Source organism: Hyperolius riggenbachi, chromosome 7, assembly GCF_040937935.1.
Source record: "Hyperolius riggenbachi isolate aHypRig1 chromosome 7, aHypRig1.pri, whole genome shotgun sequence".
In the NCBI taxonomy this organism is placed as follows: domain Eukaryota; kingdom Metazoa; phylum Chordata; class Amphibia; order Anura; family Hyperoliidae; genus Hyperolius; species Hyperolius riggenbachi.
Window position 1 is genome coordinate 204,556,897 of NC_090652.1, and position 22,053 is coordinate 204,578,949.

At 41.7% G+C, this 22,053-nt stretch overlaps 1 protein-coding gene across 3 annotated transcripts in view; it reads left to right on the plus strand.

Annotated features, from left to right (window-relative positions):
• CARF (calcium responsive transcription factor) overlaps positions 1 to 22,053 on the plus strand; it is a 125,933-nt gene that overhangs the window by 35,598 nt on the left and 68,282 nt on the right. For 2 of the 3 annotated variants that reach the window (XM_068245022.1, XM_068245021.1), the window contains exons 2-4: positions 862 to 980; positions 4,851 to 4,952; positions 12,460 to 12,556. In XM_068245022.1, the coding sequence (XP_068101123.1) occupies positions 873 to 980; positions 4,851 to 4,952; positions 12,460 to 12,556 (307 nt within the window). In that variant the 5' untranslated portion in view covers positions 862 to 872. The remainder of the gene's footprint in view (positions 1 to 861; positions 981 to 4,850; positions 4,953 to 12,459; positions 12,557 to 22,053) is intronic. The other variant, XM_068245023.1, reaches the window with a different exon arrangement.

A 22,053-nucleotide genomic window follows, 5' to 3' on the forward strand; every position in this document is an offset into this window, starting at 1 on the left:
CATACGGCGCTGCTGCGCAGCAGCGCCATAAAGGAGATCGGCGATTCCCGGTCTCTGATTGGCCGGGGATCGCCGGCATCTGATAGGCTGAAACCTATCAGAGGCGGCGCAGGACGGATCGCCGTCCTGTGCCACCCAGAGAGAGGAGGGGAGGGAGGGAAAGAGAGGGAGACTGGGAATCGCTGCAGAGGGGGGCTTTGAGGAGCCCCCCCCCCCCCCCCCGCTAAACACATACAGCCGGCGGCGATCAGACCCCCCCAGCAGGACATCCCCCTGGTGGGGAAAAAAGGGGGGAAGTCTGATCGCCCTGCCTGCAACAGGATCTGTGCTGTGGGCTGGAGAGCCCACCCAGCACAGATCCGCCAACATTAGCCCGGTCCTTAAGTGGTATTCAAAATATATTAGATAAAGTGGTAAATGATTCAAATTAAGAATAATTTGTAATGGCCTCCCCACCACACAAAGCAGAACACAACCATAAACCATCCAACCTAATTTATCATTGAAAGAGTAAAAGGCTTGCATGAATATAGCCAGTAATGTTAGGAGGGCTCAGAAACAGACAAACAAGTCAGATCCCAGTTATCCAATACACAGTAGAGAAGAGCTAGTCACCCCAGCAAAGCACAGCTAATATTCGGCTCACACAAAAAGCAGAGGATACAGCCAATGCAGCAGATGTAGCATAACAGCAACCTGATATGATAGGAGTATGTAAACCTGTCCCAACTTTGCCTATTAAAATCATGTTTTGCTGGAATTTATAATTTGGAAAGTTGATTAGAGTGATGTGTATACAATTCATTATTTATGATAGCTATAATGATGATTATGTATGTCATCTGTTATAATTTCTTCCAGAAGACCTTGAGATGGAAAGCAATGGACTGGAGTGTGACACAGTGGTATGTCCCACAGAACTGCTCATCACGTGCACCAATACAGAAACTCAGTCAGGGGAAACAGAAATGAAAGCCGTGGTCAGTACATTGCAATTCAATACAATGTAAATTTAGAGATGGTAAGGGTTAATGAAGACAGTTTGGGGTGCAATCCCTAAAGAACGTTAGTCTTAAAGGACCGCTATTGCACAAATGTAAAATACATGTAAATACATACGAATACGATGTACATGTCTTCCATAGTAAAATCAGCCATAAATTACTTTTCTTCTATCTTGCTGTCACTTTCAGTAAGTAGTAGAAATCTGATAGAACCGAAAGGTTTTGGACTAGGAGAAACAAAGGAAAGGAGGCACGCGTGTCATGTCCGTCGTGTGACAACATTTTTATTCAGAATAATACGCAATAAAATTACACTTCCTGTGTAGTTGTAAAAACGCGTGTCAGTGGGCATAGAGCCCTTCAATGTGTCCTCGGTGGGTTACTGAGCGATACCTGATGAAGACGTGGAACGCTGAAATGAGTCGTAACCATCAGCACACGAAAGTCCAGCGATTGGGGCATCCAGCATCTCTCTCCATCCAGTCCACAAACGGCTGTTGGCCATGGTGGTTTGAGACTGCACCCACCCAGGACACATTGAAGGGCTCTGTGCCCACCAACATGCTTGTTTCTACAACTACCCAGTAAGTGTAATTTTATTGTACATTATTCTGAATAAAAACTTCTTCACGTGACAGAGTGCTCCGCCTTTCCTTTGTTTTTCCTATCCAAGCCCACCTAAAAGCCGGGTCCTACAGGAGCTGTCATGACGTTCCCTACGATTTGCTGATCACTCATTACCGACACAGCTGTGCAAATTCCTTGGTGTGTAATCTGAATAGACATGTATAAAAACCCGATACGCTATCTTGTTGTTCACACATTCACATGTATGCAGAGCATTGTTGTGCGATGTGTTATCACACCCTGGTTGAAATTCCATGTTTTGTGATGTAATAAAATGAGATTACAATAAATATATATATATATATATACTTTATTTTGACCATCTTCTTCCGGAAGGACACCAGTGACTCAGCTGAGTTGCTGCAAATACAGGAGCCTACAGCAGGCAGATGGAGTATTTCAGGCAGCAACAGACACAAATGTGAGTTTCTGATGTTGTTACTGAAATGATTTAGGCATTGGTGTGCTGGTTTAAGAAACAAATGGAACAGGCCATAGTTTGCCCATGCCTGGACTAGACTACCTTCCTACATTTTTTCATGATTCAGTCACGAAAATAACCGGCCCATTTTAGCCACTTTCAGCACTGGACAAGAATTGGCTGGACACAGAGGCCCTTATTCTATTCATGTTTTCTCCTAGGTGATACTTTAACACCTTATCAATAAAATGCCACCAGCAAGCAAGAAATTAATCAGAATAGTTTTGACAGTACTTTTTCACTGACTTTTTTGTACATTTTTTTTTTTTTTTAGTTGCAAAGAGCTGAAAAGTTAATTTAAGCAGAAGATGTAAAATCATCCCCAGTAGGAAAAAAAAGTAAATTGAATAAGGGCCTGAATGCTCTTGCTCTACAGCTATGCAATCAGTCCCATACACAGCAAAGTGCAATGTATTGTTTGTTCTGACACTTTTCTTTCATTGCCAGCATTATGTTTTTATCTGTGTCACAGTGAATCTTCTGGGTAATTAAGTTAGATGGACTGGCCTTTTCTCTCCTTATGCATCATTGAGCCTTGGGCACCCATGACCCACTCCCTGGTTCACCAGTTACCCTTGAACCACTTCTGGTTGAGTACTAACATCTGCATACCGGAAACGCCCCACAACACCTGCTACTTTGGGGTTGCTCTGGGGATGAAATTTTGGGTATGCTCTTACCAATCATAATTTGGCTTTTGTTCGTACACTTGCTCAATCTTCCTGCTGCAACAAATCACCTGTAACAAATGACTGTTCACTTTCTGACTTATTTATCCCGTCCCATTGTCATTGTAGTGAATAATTAATGTAATTCACTTCCTGTCAGTGTTTTTTAGTATGTACTATTAAATAGACCCATACTATACTGAAATATGAAAACGACACATTGGCCTCAATTCATAAAACATTACCGCATGTGGTAATGTTGAAAACAGCAGACTTTCCCAAGCACTTAGCAAAGTGTCAATTCATAAAGTCTGTTACCGCATGAAAAACTGAAATTACCGAGCGATGAGGTGAACTACCAACTTGACTGTAATTACCTCCAACACATGTCAGTAAATTGTCAGCAAATGTCAATTTATAAAGCCTTCAACAAGCGGTAATTTAAACGATAATTACCAACACCTCTGGTGAGGTCTTAACAATGTGAAGTCTGTGCAGGGAGCCGAAGTCTCTGTGAGTCTGTGCAGGGAGCCAAAGTCTCTGCGAGTCTGTGCAGGGAGCCAAAGTCTCTGTAAGTCTGTGCAGGGAGCCGAAGTTTCTGTAAGTCTGTGCAGGGAGCCGTAGTCTCTGCAGTCTGTGCAGGGAGCCGAAGTCTCTGTGAGTCTGTGCAGGGAGCCGAAGTTTCTGTGAGTCTGTGCAGGGAGCCGAAGTTTCTGTGAGTCTGTGCAGGGAGCCATAGTCTCTGCAGTCTGTGCAGGGAGCTGAAGTCTCTGTGAGTCTGTGCAGGGAACCAAAGTCTCTGTGAGTCTGTGCAGGGAGCCGAAGTCTCTGTGAGTCTGTGCAGGGAGCCGAAGTTTTAGTCTGTGCAGGGAACTGTAATTACAGCTTGTAACAAAAGAGAGATATCGCCACACCGCTCAATGGGCTGCGGTAATATACCGAACTTCAAAGGCAGCTGCGAAAATCTTTATGAATTAGCACACAAAGGTCTAAAATACAGAATGCGGTATTTTCCCTCCCAGATTTGTTTACCGCAAAGCCTTTTATGAATTGAGGCCATTATAGAAATACCCACACAAAATAGCCATACATAAAATAACTTTCTATGACTTCTGAAAATAAAAAAATAAATGAATTTCTTTTGTTGTGGACAACTTTACCGCAGACCTTCTGTGCAGCAAACCTTGAGCTTTATTGCCTTTGCAAAGTTTTCTGATGAAAGCTCCAGGGCTGCCTTTTACTAATGAATAATATTTATATTATTAGTATACACTGTAGTATGAAAGCAATTTACAAATGGAGAGTTGATTGTAAGGCTCGATTCCCTCTTGTTGCAAAAATGAATCTGTTGGGTAAATTTCTTCAAGCTCTGCTCAGTGCAGGAATTTTTGTTATTTTTATTTTTGTTAAAAACAGGATCCGTTTCCACTTGCTAAAAAAAAAACTGATCTTATTGCCACATTGCAGTAAACTGAACAGAGATCAAACCTTGCTGTATTTTTACAATATGACCAGGTGCACATACCCAATGAAAGCCTATGAAAACATATAGTGTCTGTTCTCCCTAGGCTGGACAACTCGTCCGCTTTGATTGCCGACCATCACGCAAATACTCACATTTCCCCCGGTTCCGCTGTTGCTGACTCCTCCAATCGGCCCCTGTAAACAGATCTATGCCAGGCAGGAGCATGGAGATCCCCATTGGGTAGCGAAAGACCAATGGGAATCAACGACTACAACAACAAAACATTTGTAAATTCTTATTGGTTTATGGTTGACCAATGAAAATTCTCCCTGTTGCTAGGTAGAATTGGTCTATTATAATCCAATGAAGAGCCCCGTGCTCCTGCCGGCCTCCAGTCTCTTTACTGGCTTCGAGAGGGACCGAGCTGAGGAGTCAGCAGAGGCAGAACCCGGGGACACGTATCAGTAATCTAAGCAGATGAGCGAATGTAAAACAGATGGCGCGGATGTGCCACAGAGCGAAGCGCATCCTTACTGTGCGCTGCAAGTGGGAACCAAGCCTTAGTGAGAAGTCTGCTTTAATGTTTTCATGTTTACCTATTTCAGGAGCAGATCCCAGCAATGGCAGAAGAATATCAGCTCATAGCTCAAAATGGACATGCCATTCACTATGAAATCCAGGCTCTTTCTGACTCAAGCCCTCAAATGGTAAGTTTATTACTGAACATGGATTTAGAGCTTCTGCTGTCCGGTTAAAAAGGCTTTAAAACTGTGCACTCTACAAGAGCAGAGGCATTACTTATTATGGACATAAATAGCTATTTTACTGCAGGGAATGTTGTCTCATTTCTGTACCCACATTGTAGTCCTATAAATAGAAAACTCCGGGATCAGAACATTGCTTCAGTACTGTGTATTATACATTATGCAATTAGTACACACACTTCACAAATTATGATCCCCAAGTAATTGCACCACCCCTTATAAAATGTAGGAATAACAAAGAGCACATGGCCATCTCAGCATATTGCACATCTTCCCTTAAAATTGCTGTGACAAACCCATATCTCTCAGTCCTACTGAGCTGCAAAAATTTGCTGTGTAACTGTACAGTGTTCATAAACACATTGGATTGTGAAAAAAAACGAGCAGAAAGAAACTTCTGTTGCTCCCTTCTATGTTTGTCCAGCAAAAAATATTGGATTAAACAGTCTCAGTTCAACATAAAGTGCCTCATATGCGTGAATTGTAATGTTGGCAGGCCAGTATTTACTCACGTAATCCTCCAACTTGGTGATTAAAATCATGTAGCGTCTGACTCACTCCTTCAGGCCCACTTCCCGGTGCTCTTTGGGGGTCCCTTTTACGGCTGTTCTGGAGACCGCACTGTGTCACTACACTGGAATGTGCTATAACAGTCCTTTCACCTCCCCCATTTTCCAACTTAATATTCTTAATATGTTCCCCTATCCGTGCCTCTAGGTCCCTTGCTGTCTTCCCTATGTATACCTTATTACACGGGCATATCAATTGATAAATAACCTTTGTAGTCGAACACAAAATATAATCGCGTATCTTAACCTCTTGAGGACCACAGTGCTAAACCCCCCTAATGACCAGGCCATTTTTCCTGAAATGGACCACTGCAGCTTTAAGGCCAAGCTGCAGGGCCACACAACACAGCACACTAGTGATTCCCCCCTTCTTTTTTTCCCCACCAACAGAGCCCTCTGTTGGTGTGGTCTGATCGCCCCCCCCCCCCCCCCCCCCCCAGTTGTTTATTTTTTTTTAAATAAATATTTCTTTATTTTTGTAATTTTTTTTTTTAACATTTACTGGTCTTGGTTTTTTTTTTTTTTTTACAAACCACTCCCTCCCCCCAGCCGGGCAATTCTGGCGTTCAGCTGTCATAGGCTTCTGCCTATGAGAGGCGTTCGCTCTATAGTGCCCCAGGGGGACAGCCGTGTGTCACGGACGATTGCGGGGACGCAGGCGCGTCCTGGAACCGCCCGTGAAGAAAAGAACGATCGCACTCGATCCCTGCATCGATTGCGCTTCAAAACGATACAATCTGGGTTGAGTGTGTAGGGACAGCTGAAGTCCTTTTCTTAGCAAAGAGAGCACCATTCCAAAGGCTGGCTGGCTCTTTTGATATGCTAATGAGCCTGAGCCTAATCTGCCCCAGAGAGTCCCTGGCTTCACGCTGTGCTGATGGCCCATCCATCAGGTATAAGGTGACAAGCACCATGGCAGGAGCAATCTAGTTGGGCTAAAAGCCAGACCCACTGGCTCATTCCCAGCAGGGGAGGCGACACCTCGCTGGCTGCTCCAAACTTCAAAGAGCCTTTGCCTGGGAATAACCTGAGTCTCATAGCAAATCCATAACTTCCCAGATCTGTCATATTTCTGGGGTTCCTGAGATGGCAGCTTCACCAAACGTGGGGGAAGTGTAGCATGAGCCCCGGTGCTGGTTCTGAGGAAGTTTCAGAACATTCTGAGGTAAGGACTGCCAGTTAGGCAGTTTGAAAAGGCCCTGATGATACCACAGGGGTCCCACCCCTCATGTCTGGTATCAGGGCGCTGGGTAAATCGAGACAGACCTGAAAATGTTAATAAATCTGCCCTGACCTGTACGGTTCTGTGAGATAGAGCCCATATATGGGTAGATATGATTTCTAGCCCCAGTACAAGGGGAGGGCTCATCTCATCTTTGAAGGGGGTGTATGGCTCCCCGCCCTCACTCCCTCCTACTGAAGCAGGGGCATAAGAATGGCTGAGGACCCAAACTCAGGGTCCTCCACACTGAACCATCTTGCACTCATCAGATGCCAGCTTGAGGATATGCTGGCATCCACCTGGTCTGAACTCTGGACTTTGAAACCAAGAACTTTATGATTCTTCCCACAATAAGGACATCTTTCCAGGAACTAAGTATTTTTCTCCCTTCTTTTATTTTTCATACTGGCTATTACTGTCTTAATAATTGTGATTTTTAATAATTGTCTGTATATATTCATTATTTATATTGCGTGAATAAACGACTTTCTCCAAGTCATTCACTTTCCGCTACCCTGCTTCTCAGCACACACGGAACTGATCCCGGGTCTCTGAAGATACGCTACTGTTTGTTTGTTGTTGGCTAGACAGGATATCGTGTGTTTAACCGTTTTATTCGCAGGATTAGTCAGTCAGTTAGTGGGCCCCACGGTCCCATAGTAACCGCGGTGGTGGCAGTTTACTCTGAACCAGTAGGTGACGTTGTAATTACCCGTGTCTCACAGGCTCCCTTCTGAGTTGTCTGCGGCTAATTCTTAACGGTTCCTGCGCATTGACTGCGACCAGAGTTCGCACGATCTGTGCGCTGGCACCGTTTAGAAGGCTAAGTGCGGTCGGCCACAAGGGCTCCAGTGACACCGTGTCACACTTATTTTCTATGCATTTTAAAGGAAAAAAAGGAAAAAACAAACTTTTTCTCCATTTGCATCCATTATAGCTTTACATTAAACAATGCTGACTATAAGTTAGATCCACTAATTTTATTTGCTCATCCATCCTGGTTATTGCAACATTTAGATTATGTTCCTAGCACAATGTATGGTGACAATATTGTATTTGGAAATAAAGGTGTCTTTTTTTCTGTTTTTTGCTTTCTCGTACACTATTAATGATTACAAGGCCTTATTTTGAAAAATAATAGTAATATACCCTCATGGCATACATATTTAAAAATCCAGGTAGCCAGGTTCTAAGGTAACAATATATGTTGTTTCTTTCATATTCTGTCACTTTGTTTTCATTTTACAAGTCTTTTATTTTGGTACAGAATGTGCGAAATTTAATTTCTTTTGATTTAGTTTGTGACAAAAAAAAATACAGAAGACATGCGCCTCAACCCTAAAACTCTTTAAACTCTATTCTACTAATCACGGTTAAAATGATACCACATATGTCTCTTGTAGTGTTGCTAAAACTTTCCCAAGTTTGATCATAATTCTGAAAATGACTTTTCATGTTTGATTGAGTTTGTCCCTACCTATTTTTCATGTGATGTGGGTCACAGCTTTTAGACACACCAAAATGTATTCTACAACTCGTCACAGTTAAAATGATACCACATGTGCCTCATTTAGTAGCAAACTGGTGGTGCACTGTCCACAACAACACTGGACAAATATATTCGTCCAGTTGGGCTTAAGTGGTTACAAATATTACCCCTCTAACATCTTGCTCACAGTATTCTCGATTTCTTCCAATTGGATTTTGTCTTCCTCAACCATCAATGTCATAACCCTCAGTCCATGTTCTATACATACCTTCTTCCAATTGGACAGGAATCTCTCAGTTAGAATATGGGCTGTGGGAATAACCCTTTCACGGATTCCCCTAGGGATTAATTCAGCTTTAATGTACATTTCCATAGAAATAATATTCCATTTACGTTTTACCATCTCAGGGTTTTCTTTATTTTCAAAAGCACTTACTAAATGGCAGTAGCTCAATTCAACTGCCAAAGTAACATGCAAGCTAGTAGGGAGGATGGCTTAAAGTGGGTTGGAAGTCCATATTAAGTGAAAAACATAATAAAATATCATTCAATAGGAAATTACTTGTTCGCCCTACCATTCCCATTGGTTTTAGTGTTCACTGGCAGAATTTAGTAAAAAAAAAGTAATATGAAAAAAGAAACATTTTTATGCTGGTTTCCTTCTTGACTGGTTCTCTGTGATGCCAAAAGTGACATCACTTCTGCACTTTTCTTTTTTTCTATTCAACCCAGTGTTTTATTTTCCCCTCCTTGCTGTCCCACCCACAGCACACATCATCTTGACAATAAGCTTACATCAATGTGTAAACCTCCCTAAGGCCTCGTTCACATTAGGCAATGCGTATGGCTGTGCGTTTGGGATGCAAGCGCACCCAATCTCAAGGCACATGCGTTGCCATGCGTTACGCTGCTGATCCCATTCATTGCAGTGAATGGGATCAGCGATGCGCGTTTGCAAAAATGCGTTCAGCAGTGCAATAGCATATCGCACTGTTGCGCAAGTGTGAACATCAGACGTGCTATCTATGCACTTCTGATGTTCTTGCTGATCGCATACTATACATGCTGCTGAAATGTGCACAGCAGGGAGTATAGTGTGAATGAGGCATCCTTATGCCTCATTCACACTATACTCCCTGCTGTGCACATTTCAGCAGCACATATAGCTAGTGGCCCTTTTCCACTAGCAAGCGCGATCGCAAGCGCAAATCACCTGCTCTTGCGATTGCGCAAGCTGCTTTTTCCACTGTCCACGTTGCGTTTTACTGCCGCCTGGAATGTAGTGCCATTGCAACGGGAATTACGCCGCCCAGCGATTGCAATTCATTAAAAAAAGAGTCACGAACGAACCATTGTAGTGGAAAAGTATTGTTGTCCAGTTCATGAATGATTGGTTCATTTGAACTGGTTCTTCCTTGTGAGCCGAGTGATCCGATTCATCATACTGAGCGATTCATTTGTAACAGTTCAGTGGATGAAACAGGACCTGCAGCTGCTGAGCTGTAAGGAGTGAGAGAAGGAACTCCTCCCAGCTCACTCAGGAATCAGATTACAGCAACAGACTGTAACTGATCAGTTCTGAATAGTTTCTTGACTCAATGATTCAAAGAACTGATTCGAATGAACTGGTTCATTGAAAAGATAGGACATCCATCACTACACTGCAAGACTTTCAAATGGCAAAAGAAGGGAGGAGGAGGGAAAATAAAAACTTATCCACAATCCAGCAGGCTTACCCACAACCTCCCAGTCTAGTGACTCGGCAACGGCACAGGCATGGGTGAATTGGGGGAAAAATGAGGGGGAGGCATATTCATACCCCATTTAAAAAATTAAAGGGGTATGCATAGTATTGAGCAGAAAAAAACATTTTAGACTTGTTTTTACTTTTGGTGTTGCAACCCCCTTTAACAGACAAGTTTGGCAGATCGTTGGACAGATTGTTGGTAGGTGTGTATGAGCCTTTAAAGGTGCACTGGCTTAAGTTGTAAAAAATAGCCTGGTCACTAGGGGGGTGTAAGCCTACGGTCCTCAAGTGGTTAAAGCAGCTCTCCAGTGCAATAGTGGTCCTTTAAAGTGGATTTCCAGTGTATGCCAAGGGGTCCTTTTCTAATAGGAAGTTATCATTACCTGTTGTGTCTTTTCCCCTCAAATCCCTCCTCCTCTATAGAGAAACTACGATGCCGGTTTACAGCAAGAGGCGGGGCATATGCATTTGTGGAAGATGCAGTTGTTTTTCCACATGTGAAAATGGACAGTATCCTGAAACACAGAACTGTGCTTTAGCAAATGGAAACAGGCTGTATTTAAAAGAACAGCAGGTCTCTTTTGCATTAATATCTCTGCCAGTTCTTTACAGTGCCACTGTAAAGTTACCAAGCTATGCTTGAATATCATCCCTTGTTATAAGTATGCTAGTTATCCCATAGTACAAAAATCATCCAACTCCGACTCCTCGTTTATTAAACCTCCGACTCCATCTCTGACTCCAGGTACCCAAAATGGCTCTGACTCCTCGGCTCCAACTCCTTAGTCTTATGCTTACTAGGGCTGTGGATTTGGTACAAAAATCATCCGACTCCCAACTCCTCAGGTTTTGAAACCTCCAACTCCAGGTACCCAAAATTGCTCCGACTCTCTGACTCCAACTCCGACTCTACAGCCCTGACCATAGCTGAGGTGCCCATAGCTTAGGTGCCCATAGCTGAGGTGGCTGAGCATGTACTTGCATACTTTGATTATAGTTGCATGTTGTTTTATCAACAAAGTTAGATTTAAAGGAGGAGCTGTCAGCCATACTATCTCAGAAAAAAAACATAAGTAGATAAAAACTTGCTCTACTTATATAACATATGTATTGCACTGTCCACGTTTTGATTTTAGTGATTTTTCTACAGTAAGTAAAGATACAATCCTTCTTAGCATTTCCCATTTTAACTGTGGCTATTTTAAAGCCAATCCTGATGTAATTTCATCCGTTACTCTCCTCTGCCTGATTGCGTATGCATTGCCCGTCCTTTACTATAGAAAGTGCATTGTCTCAGCATGAGAAATATTGGCCAATCAGAGACAATCAGAGGAACAGAGGTGTGGGAGGGGAAAACAGGAGGAAAAGAGGCTTCAACCAATCAGGCTGCATTAGTTAAGTCTGAGGGGAAATAGAGAAGCAAAAAAGGACAACCCAGCATGCCCTGCAACTTCCTTTTTGTGTACCAAATTTTGTGTGTACCAAATAAGAGTCAGGTAAACTGGGGAATAATCATTTATCAACAAGAAAAGTAATAGTGATTTTAACTTTTGGATTGCCTGGTTAGCCTCCCTATTACTTGTTTACTAGATACAAATAAAGAATTGATTTTTTATTTTATGCCCGATAGTTACACTTTAAGTAAAATAAAATACCAATTTACTATTATTACTTAAAGAGAATCTGTATTGTTAAAATCGCACAAAAGTAAACATACCAGTGCGTTAGGGGGCATCTCCTATTACCCTCTGTCACAATTTCGCCGCTCCTCGCCGCATTAAAAGTGGTTAAAAACAGTTTTTAAAAGTTTGTTTATAAACAAACAAAATGGCCACCAAAACAGGAAGTAGGTTGATGTACAGTATGTCCACACATAGAAAATACATTCATACACAAGCAGGCTGTATACACCCTTCCTTTTGAATCTCAAGAGATCATTTGTGTGTTTCTTTCCCCCTGCAGCTATCTTCCACTGAAGTGTCAGGCTGTTTCTTCCTGCAGAGTGCAGACAGCTCTGCCTGTATGTAATTCCTCAGTATGTGAAAGCCCAGCCAGCTCAGAGGAGGATTTATCCAGCTTGTAAAAGATAAGAGAGAAGAGAGAAGCTGCCCTAATCTAAATAATACACAGGCAGTGTGCAGAGAGGGGCCTGGAGGGGGGAGTTGCATTACAGAACCACAACACTGAAGAACTTGGCAGCCTTCCAGACACAGGCTGACAAGTCTGACAAGAGAGAGATAAGTTGATTTATTACAGAGATGGTGATAGTAGAACGTGCTGCAGTAAGCCAGAACACATTAGAATAGCTTTTGGAACTTGTAGGATGATAAAAAAAACAGGATGCAATTTTTGTTACGGAGTCTCTTTGAGCAAACTACATTTTACCAGCACCAATTTATTATTTTCCTTTATATTTAATGCAGATGATTTTGACTAGTGATACAGAAAATGGACAGGTATTCCATGTCATTCCATCTGGCCAGTCGGGTACAACCCAGCTAATCATTCCTCAGAGTAATGGTAAGTAAGAGCAGGTTCTGTTAGACTGGATTGTATGTGTGATTTACATACTTTCATATCATTTTGTTCTACTGAAACCTATTGTCTTTTTCTGCTTTATTCTATCCTTGGTTAAAATGTAGATATCTACAGGATTTTTCATGTTTGTTTCACATACTTTATTAAAGGAAAGGGTTCATGGTGTCCATTTTTATGGAAAACTAAAAGTACAGATTTAAAATGAGACCCTGCATTTGATGAACAATAAGTCCTACAGTCCTCTCCAGGCTAGTTGTATACATTGCAAGCATTTTATGAAATTTTATTCCATGTACCGTATTTCGGTTGTGATGTTTACAAGGGATGATTAAGTAGATGCAGTTGAAAGCAATGTTGCTATTTTTGCAGATGATACAAAATTGTGAAGAATCATCAACTCTCAGGAAGATAGTGACATATTGCAACAGGATCTGGATAGGATGGCTATATGGGCACATAAATGGCAGATGAAATTCAATGTTGAAAAATGTAAAGTCATGCATCTTGGTCGTACCAATGGTCTAGCACTATACGAAATAAATGGGATACAGTTGGGGAAATCAAACTTGGAGAAGGACTTAGGAGTACTCATCAACAACAAGTTAAATAATCGTATTCAATGCCAACCCGCTGTAGCTAAAGCTAATAACATTTTGGGATGCATTAAAAGGGAAATACAAACTCGAGATGCCAGCATAATATTGCCCCTGTTTAACTCTCTAGTAAGGCTACATCTGGAATATGGAATTCAGTTCTGGGCACCACATTACAGGAAAGATATTGCAGTTTTAGAGCAGGTGCAGAGACGAGCAACAAAATTGATACGTGGGATGGAAGGTCTCACTTACCAAGAAAGGTTAGATAAACTGGGTTTATTTAGTCTAGAGAAAAGACGCCTTAGAGGGGATCTAATTAACATGTATAAAGACATCAGAGGGCAATATAATAGCTTGGCGGATTAGCTTTTTGTCCCTAGGCCTTCTCAAAGGACTAGAGGACATGATCTGCGCATGGAGGAAAAAACGTTTTAGCCATTTATTTAGGAAAGGGTTCTTTACAGTAAGAGTGATTAAGATGTGGAATGCATTGCCACAGGAAGTAGTTATGGCAAATTCTATACCTGCATTTAAAGGGGGCTTAGATGCTTTCCTTGCATTGAAAGACATCCATGGCTACAATTACTAGGTAATGCCCAGTGATGTTGATCCAGGGATTTTATCTGATTGCCATCTGGAGTCGGGAAGGAATTTTTTCCCTTTTGGGGCTAATTGGTCCATGCCTTGTAAGGGTTTTTCACCTTCCTCTGGATCAACAGGGATATGTGAGGGAGCAGGCTGGCGTTGTACTTTGTTCTCTGGTTGAACTCGATGGACGTATGTCTTTTTCAACCCAAATATCTTTGTAACTATGTAACTATGATTCAAATTTCCAGAGCCTCACACAGAAAGAGGAAGCTCACGATCATAAAAACTTTTAACATATTGTCCCTTAACTCCAATGCCCTTCTCCAGATGGTGCTGATTTTTTTCATATTGGCCAGGAAAAGATTCTCCTCTTGGCTAGTAAGCATCTCCACAACAGCATCAATGACTTTATCGCTTCCCACACTCATTCCTTGCAACTGACCTTTCAGTCTTAGGAAGCGATAGTAGTAACTGGGAATAAGATGAGTGAGTAGAGGGTGCTTGCCACAAGTTTCAGCTGTGCTTTACTGATTACAGTCAAACCAACAAAGAAAGTTTATATGAGGGCATTGTTCTGATATAAGAGGGCTTTTTTGAAGAGGAACTGTAGTGAAAATAACATAATGAATAACATTTCTTGTTGTTACCTATATCTAGAGATCCCACCCAACTTTACGTATTCAATTACACACCCCTCTTCATTAAAATAAAAGAACAGTTACTGAGGTGGAAAAGTCTACCTTGTAAAGGCCTTGCGGGACGCGTTGCATTAATTAAAATGACCACAATGGGACGGTTACTATAGCCAATGCCACTCCTCATTAGACACAAAGACATCAAGCAACTTGAAGCAGCTTTTTCTAGATTTATATGGAAAGGAAGAAAGCCTAGAATTTCCGTATTGAAATTTCAATCGCCTTAAGGCTTAGGAGGGTTTAACCTGCCAAATATACGCAAACACAATTTAGCTTCCCTAATGAGACATGTCCACAACTGGATAAAAAATATGGACAAATATTCTAATTGTGCATTCGAAAGCGAAGTAGCAAAACCATGGTCTCTCACTGGCCTCCTGTATTCCAAATTTAGTGATCTCCTGGTAAGACTTCACCAAAATTCCGTAATAAGGGATACAGTGAAATGTTCGTAAACTACTACATCTTCCAATGTATATTTCTAAACATATGCCAATCTGGGGTAACCCACACTTTTCAGCGAGTATAACCCAAAAATATTTTTCAGACTGGGATGATAAAGGGATATCTAAATTATTATTAACTATTAACTAAACTATTATTATTATTATTTATTGTATTTATAAAGCGCCAACATATTACGCAGCGCTGAACATTAATTTAGGTTACAGACAATATTTAGGGGTGACATACAGCAATATGACAATACAGGAATAATAGAAAACCAGATCACACAGCACAGTATGAGTACAAGGTAATGCTTAGTCAGTCACTGGATTGAGCATGGAGATTAGGCAAGTTAGGTTCACTCAGATGCATAGCATGGGTTTACAGTAATGGAGGTGCATGATCAGGTAGGACACAAAAGGAGGAGGACCCTGCCCAAAGGCTTACAATCTAGAGGGAGAGGTAGGGACACGAATGGTAGGGGACCAGAGTTCAACTGTGGGTTTAGAGCACTTGTGAGGGGTAGTAGGCCAGAGTGAAAAGGTGAGTTTTGAGGGCTTTCTTGAAGATGTTGAAGGAGGGGGCTGCCCTAATGGGTGGAGGTAAATTAGGGAATCTTTGCCCTAATGGGTGGAGGTAAATTAGGGAATCTTTTTGATCTAAAAACAGGGAAATGGTTAACGTTCAAAGAATTAACTGCAAAATACTCTATTACAAAATCCAGCTTTCTCCCTTATTTACCATGTTCCCATGTTAAAGATTTAAATAGACACTGAAGCGAAAATAAAAATTATGATATAATGAATTGGTTGTGTAGTACAGGTAATTACTAGAACATTGGTAGCAAAAAAAATATTCTCATATTTTTATTTTCAGTTATACAGCTTTTTTTCTAACATTGCGTCATTCTCTAATACTTGCAGTTTACACATTAATCAGCATTCTAAAAGTTTTTGCAGAACAGGCAGTGATAACCTAATCAAAAGTCAGAGCTCTCCACCACTTTCAAAGTGGCAGAGCTCAATGGCTATTTGCATAGATAACAACTGGAGTTTCTTAACTCTTCCTGTACTGGAAATAAATATTAGACTTCAATATTAAATGTCAAAAAAAACCTCCCAGTTACTATGTTCCAGCATGTCCCAAATGCAAACACCCTCAAGCAGACCTGCTGCATTGTATTTGGGGATGCTTTGCTATAGATCACTTCTGGGATGTGGTCATTACATACGCAAATTCTAATGTGGAGAAAGAGATTAAAATGTGTCTATTTCATTTCAATGATAAACAAAATGAGGATAATGCAAAGAAGCCCTCGACTCTTTACCATATCATATTAGCCTCAGCTAGGCGTACTATATTTCAACTTTGGATATCACTGAACCATCCTACTCTAAGGGGAAGGAGAAGGGAAAATATTGTCAACAAATGTGCAAGTTATATATTGTAAAATTGTACTTCCCTCTCAGTCCTTGTGTTATATAAACAAATACCAATAAAACGTATTAAAAAAAATAAAAATTGTTTATTGTTTACAATTGTTTACAATATTAATTTATAAATTATTTAGTCAGTGTTTGCCCATTGTAAAATTTTTCCTGTCCCTGATTTACATTCTGAAATTTATCACTGGTGGTGACATCTTTAGTTCTGCCAGGTGATCTGTACAAAATGTTTGCTCCTGAGAGTTTTATGCACAGAGGGAGATATGTGCTTGGCAGTTGGAAAAAGCCGTTATTTCCCACAATGCAGCGAGGTTCACAAGACAGAAAACTGTCAGGACCTTGGTCTTGACATCACACTGTGGGAGGGGTTTCACCACCCCCTGATGATCTGTTCGAGAAAAAAAATGTAAAGATTTCTTGTGGTAAAGGGGGTAACAGCTACTGATTCAAATGAGGTTCAATCCATGGTTAATGTTCCACTTTAATGTAACTTGTCTTGATTGCTTTCTATAATCTTCAAATGGATCTGGGCAGCAAGATTGGGAAAAAATCAAGACATTTGACCTCACCAAGGCCTTAGGAATGACGGTACACAGCAGTGTACTGTTAGATTTGACTTGCTGGCACATGTAGTTCCCCTGTCCTGTATACTGTCAATGCACCCCCATCTGTACCGCAAAAGAGCAGGAAAGCGACGCCCGATGCTCCCTCTGCTTTCACCCATGAGCCACCACACATCTCCGTAATCTCACGCCTGTGCATGGAGAAGTGTGGGCTTCTCCATGGCCATGCAACGCTTCCCCTTTATGTGGGCGGGCACTCCATCTTCTGTGCTTGAGCAGCGGCATTGGCTATCATGCAGTTACATCTGCAGATGACTGCTGTGCTTGACACTTCCCTACTTGTCACTTAAAGGATGTTGGAGGGAAAGGGGACAATGGTGGTACCAACAACCTTTTAAGATGACACCTGCTTACGAGTTCCTCTCTTCTAGTATACGGGGGACAGGCTTAGAAGTGCCTGCAATACTTTCCAGGTTTGACACCTGTTGGTACAAGCTGTTTGGTCTGGGGCTTACTCAGGAAAGATTGCCGATCTTTTTTTTCTTCTTTTTTTTCCCTCCAGGGTGGGTGCTTTGGTGCTGGCCAGTGTTTGTGTGTGGCTGCAGAATCCCTTTTCCAAGTACAAATCTAAAGTACTTCTTGCAGCAATTGACAAGTTCTATCTCCATGCCACCAACATTATATCTTACTTCCTTCTTCCTCTTCCCATCCCTGAGCCTTCAGCTGGACACTTGCCTAGTAACGAAGCATACTTCTTCTTTCCAGCATGATGAGATGCCACTTATCATGTGTAACCAAGCGAATGTGGGAAGAAACTTTTGTAGTGTTCTTTAGTGATTGCGAGACACTACCCCATCCAATTAAGGCACCTTTATTCCAAGCTGGATACAGACACACAAGGTATAGCAGCAGTGGGGGTAAAGAGTTTACTATTGGCCTCAAAGGAAGCAAATTAATGCAAAAGAGGTGTCAGGCCTCATTACCACCACTTGTTTTTGTCTGTACCCAGCTTGTGGTAGTGGCTTTCCTTACTTCTCTCTAAAGGATTTGCTTGTGAGTACACACACCTTTCGGCACGTACCAGCTGAATGTCCATTCCCTATTCTCATCTAGTGTCGGGCTTTTTCTTCTACTGCAAGACCTTGTGAATCTACTTTTGTAGTGGGCAGCTGCCAAGGAGGAGCAGGAGCATGAAGCTATGCCTACAAATGCAAATACACAGACCAAAAATTAAGCCAGGGAAATGTACAGAAAACACGGTAATCAAAAGATTAAAAGCCCTATATGCATATAAACCATATGGTTCCAGTTAAAACTGGGTAGGAGAGGGCTGATATCATTGCTATACCCAACACCCAAGCATCCTCATACTAGTGTGTCTGAATCAAATGGTATAAGACCCAAGACGTCCCAGTCCTTCCCATAATATCTAGCCTGGCGTAACAGATCCTACTCCCAAAATAAACGCGTTCTTATCTGAGCTACAAGAGTAGATGAATGACTGCTGGCTTAAACACAACTGAGGTCCTTGTCAAAAGTTTCATTCCCACTCAGCACTGGAAAAAATCCCACCCTGGACAAATACATCAACAAATTTAGACGCCAAATCTCTAACAGGGTTCTGAATAAAAGAAAAACACTGGCTCATAACATAACATTGCAAGAGCAACAAGCTATCACATCCCTTAAGGAGAATAAGGACATTATTATTAAACCAGCGGATAAAGTGGGTGCCATAGTCATCATGAACACCAGTGACTATATCCAGGAGGCACAAAGACAGTTGTCTAACACCATGCACTATGCCAAATTACAGGAGGACCCAACAAAAAGGTACAGGATGGCACTCAATAGGATGGTAAAGAAATTGCCCGTAAACACCAGGCTTCATGTACAGACTCTTATCCTGGAAAAGCCGAGAACCGCCTGCTTTTACATGCTTCCCAAAGTCCACAAAGAGGGGAACCCAGGCAGGCCCATAATCTTAGGGAATGGAACTCTCACAGAGAATATCTCAGGGTGGTTGGAAAACATTTTGAAGCCTCTAGTCTGTAAAAGACCCAGCTACATACAGGATACTACACACCTCCTGAACCAACTGGCAGCCATTGGCCCAGTGCCTGGAGGCACCATTCTTGCCACTATGGATGTAGAGTCTCTGTACACCAACATTCCCCACAATTATGGTATTGTGGCCTGTCGCAAATATCTTCAAGGTTTAGGCACACCTATAAACTCAATTGCTGGACTGATGAGATTCGTTCTCACCCACAATTATTTCACTTTTGGGGAGGACCTCTATTTACAGCAAATGGGAGTGGCAATGGGCTCACGGTTTGCACCGCAGTACGCAAATCTCTTCATGGCAAAGCTTGAAGAAGAATACCTGAATACTTGTCATATAAAACCCATGGCCTACTTCCGTTTTATCGACGACATCTTGATCATCTGGTCTGCAAGTGAGGAGGATCTTATCCAATTTCACAGGAACTTCAATGCCTTCCATCCCACAATCAAACTGAAATTGAGCTACTCTCACAGGGAGAATAACTGTCTTGACACCACCATATACATCAGAGAGAACAGCTTACAAACGCCCATGTACCGCAAACCAACGGATCGTCCCACATACCTCAGGTATGACAGTTTCCACCCCAAACATATAAAGAATTCCATAATTTACAGCCAGGCAATAAGATGCAATCGGATCTGTTCTGACAAGGATGACAAAGACAAACACCCGGATTACCTGAAGAAGAATTTCATAAAACAGGGATACAATCCTCTAATGGCTGAGACCCAAATCAAGAAAGCTAACAACATCCCTAGGACTCAGCTCCTGGAGTACAAGCAGAGCCAGGAAGAGAGCCGTGTCCCACTGGTAGTCACCTACAACCCACGCCTGGAAATCTTAAGAAAGATTGCAAAAGAACTTCATCCTGTTCTACACAAGGATCAGAGACTGAAAAAGATATTTCCTGAACCTCCCCTCCTAGCGTTCCGACAGCCACCCAATCTTAAGCAGATGATAGTGAGGAGTGCCTTAAATAGGCAAGAACAGAATGGAACATTCCCGTGCCGAGGGAAAACGTGTGGGACCTGTAAACACATCCATTCCACTGACAGGATACTAATACCAGGTACACAACAGGAATACAAAGTACAAGGCTCCTTTTCCTGCGACTCATCTAATGTGGTATACGTGATCATGTGTGCAAAATGCCCCAAAGGAATTTATGTGGGAGAAACAAGTCAACCACTGTGTGATCGCATGACACACCACAGATCCACTATTAACAGCAGGAAAAAGGATATTAGAAAATATACTGATCTCCCAATACCAACACACTTTTGTTTACCTGGACACAGTTTAAGCGATTTTCGCGTCACTGTATTAAAGATGGCTTCAAATCGGGAAACATGAGACTAACACAAGAAACTAAGTTTATACATTGGTTCAAAACTGTAGAAGATGGTTTAAACAAGGACTCTAACTTCTTGTGCTGGTAAGATGGGTTTTAAATGCCACAATTCTTTTAATTTTAATTTTTCTATCTTTTCATTCATTTTTGTGCCATATGCTGTGTGAGATGGTATTCACTGTCACTATTCATTTTATTTTTTTTATTTTTTTCATGTGCTGGCTTTAAATGCCACAATTCTCTTAAGCTTAGAATTAATGGTGCATGTAACCAGGCCAGTTACCATTTGAACTCGGAATTTACGATGTCTCCCCATCACCAGAGTCTGCTTTATGTCATGTTGAGGATTCTATTGATCTTATCAATTTAGATAGGATGCCTGGCAAAGCCTCCTAAGTAACAGTTAAGGCATCTAATTACATTTATGTTTGCTAAAGAATGTTTCTCCTCTGTATGTCAATGTATATAAGCTTGGTTTTTCAGTTTTGGTCAGGAACCAGTCCGACGAAGGCTTTTTATAAGTCGAAAGCTCACTGTTTATCCATCTCTAAGTTAGCCAATAAATGGTATCATACTGATTCAAAACTTCTTGCTTTCACTCAGCACTACTGAGGGTAGGATGCACGAACCATATTAGGTCTGACTCTGTGTGCAGCTTGTGTGTACTGATTGCTGGGGAATTAAACTTCAAGAATCAAATTTCAGCTGTTGTGACACATTCCCTTAGGAACATTGCAAAAATTAAGCACTTCATATATCCAGAGGATCTTCCAACCCTAGTTCAAGCCTTCCAGCAGCTAGTCCAGAACAGAATGCTGCCGCAAGGCTGTTAACAAGCAGACAACCCCTATTTTAACATAATACCAATCCTTGCTCACTCTACTGGCTCCCTATTAAATGGAGAATACTCTTCAAACAACTACAAAACCTAGGCCCGGGATACCTGAAGGATTTTCTGCAGCTGCATCACACCTCCCATCTTAGATCAACAGGATCCAATAACTTGACCACTCCCAGGGGGAGATTTATCAGCGCATTACCGACAGTTTTTTCTTCTTAATCTATTCTAACCAGCAGGGAGAACAGTTCTGCATGATAATAAGAACCTTCTTAAATCCTAGGTAATAGTGGCAATTTAGCATGAATTTCTAGAGCTGCACTAGAGTTAAGAAAAGTGCAAATCCATCCCTAAACTGGCGCAGATTAAGAAGTGCTTGATAGCAGTTCTACAGATGTAGGACTTGCTGGCTAGACATGATTGCAGAGTGCAGGCTATACATGATTTGTGTTGAGCTCCTCCCCCCTGCTGAATTCCTCCTCAGAGCCTGCTGCTATCAATACAGCAGGTGTGTTGGTTACCTCAGCAACAGGAATTCCCCTCACACACTGCACTGTCTGAGAGACCTTCCTCGCTCCTCCTATTATACAACAGTTTTAGAAGGAATCTGCTGCACTATCTAATGTTTTCTTAAGATGCCTGAGACAGTTCTGCATGTATTTCTAAAAACCAATATTTAGTCTCAGACACTCTTGATAAATCTGTCCAACTCAAAACCTTTGACGCCAGAGCCTTCTGTCATGCTGCCCTGTTTCTTCTGAAGGAAAATTTACTGGCTGCACTCTCCTTTAGACGCAAGACACGGCCAGCTTCAGGACAGTGTAAAAAATATAAGAATGTTAGAACTACTGTTAAGTGGCAATGGGGTTGATTCATTCAAAATAA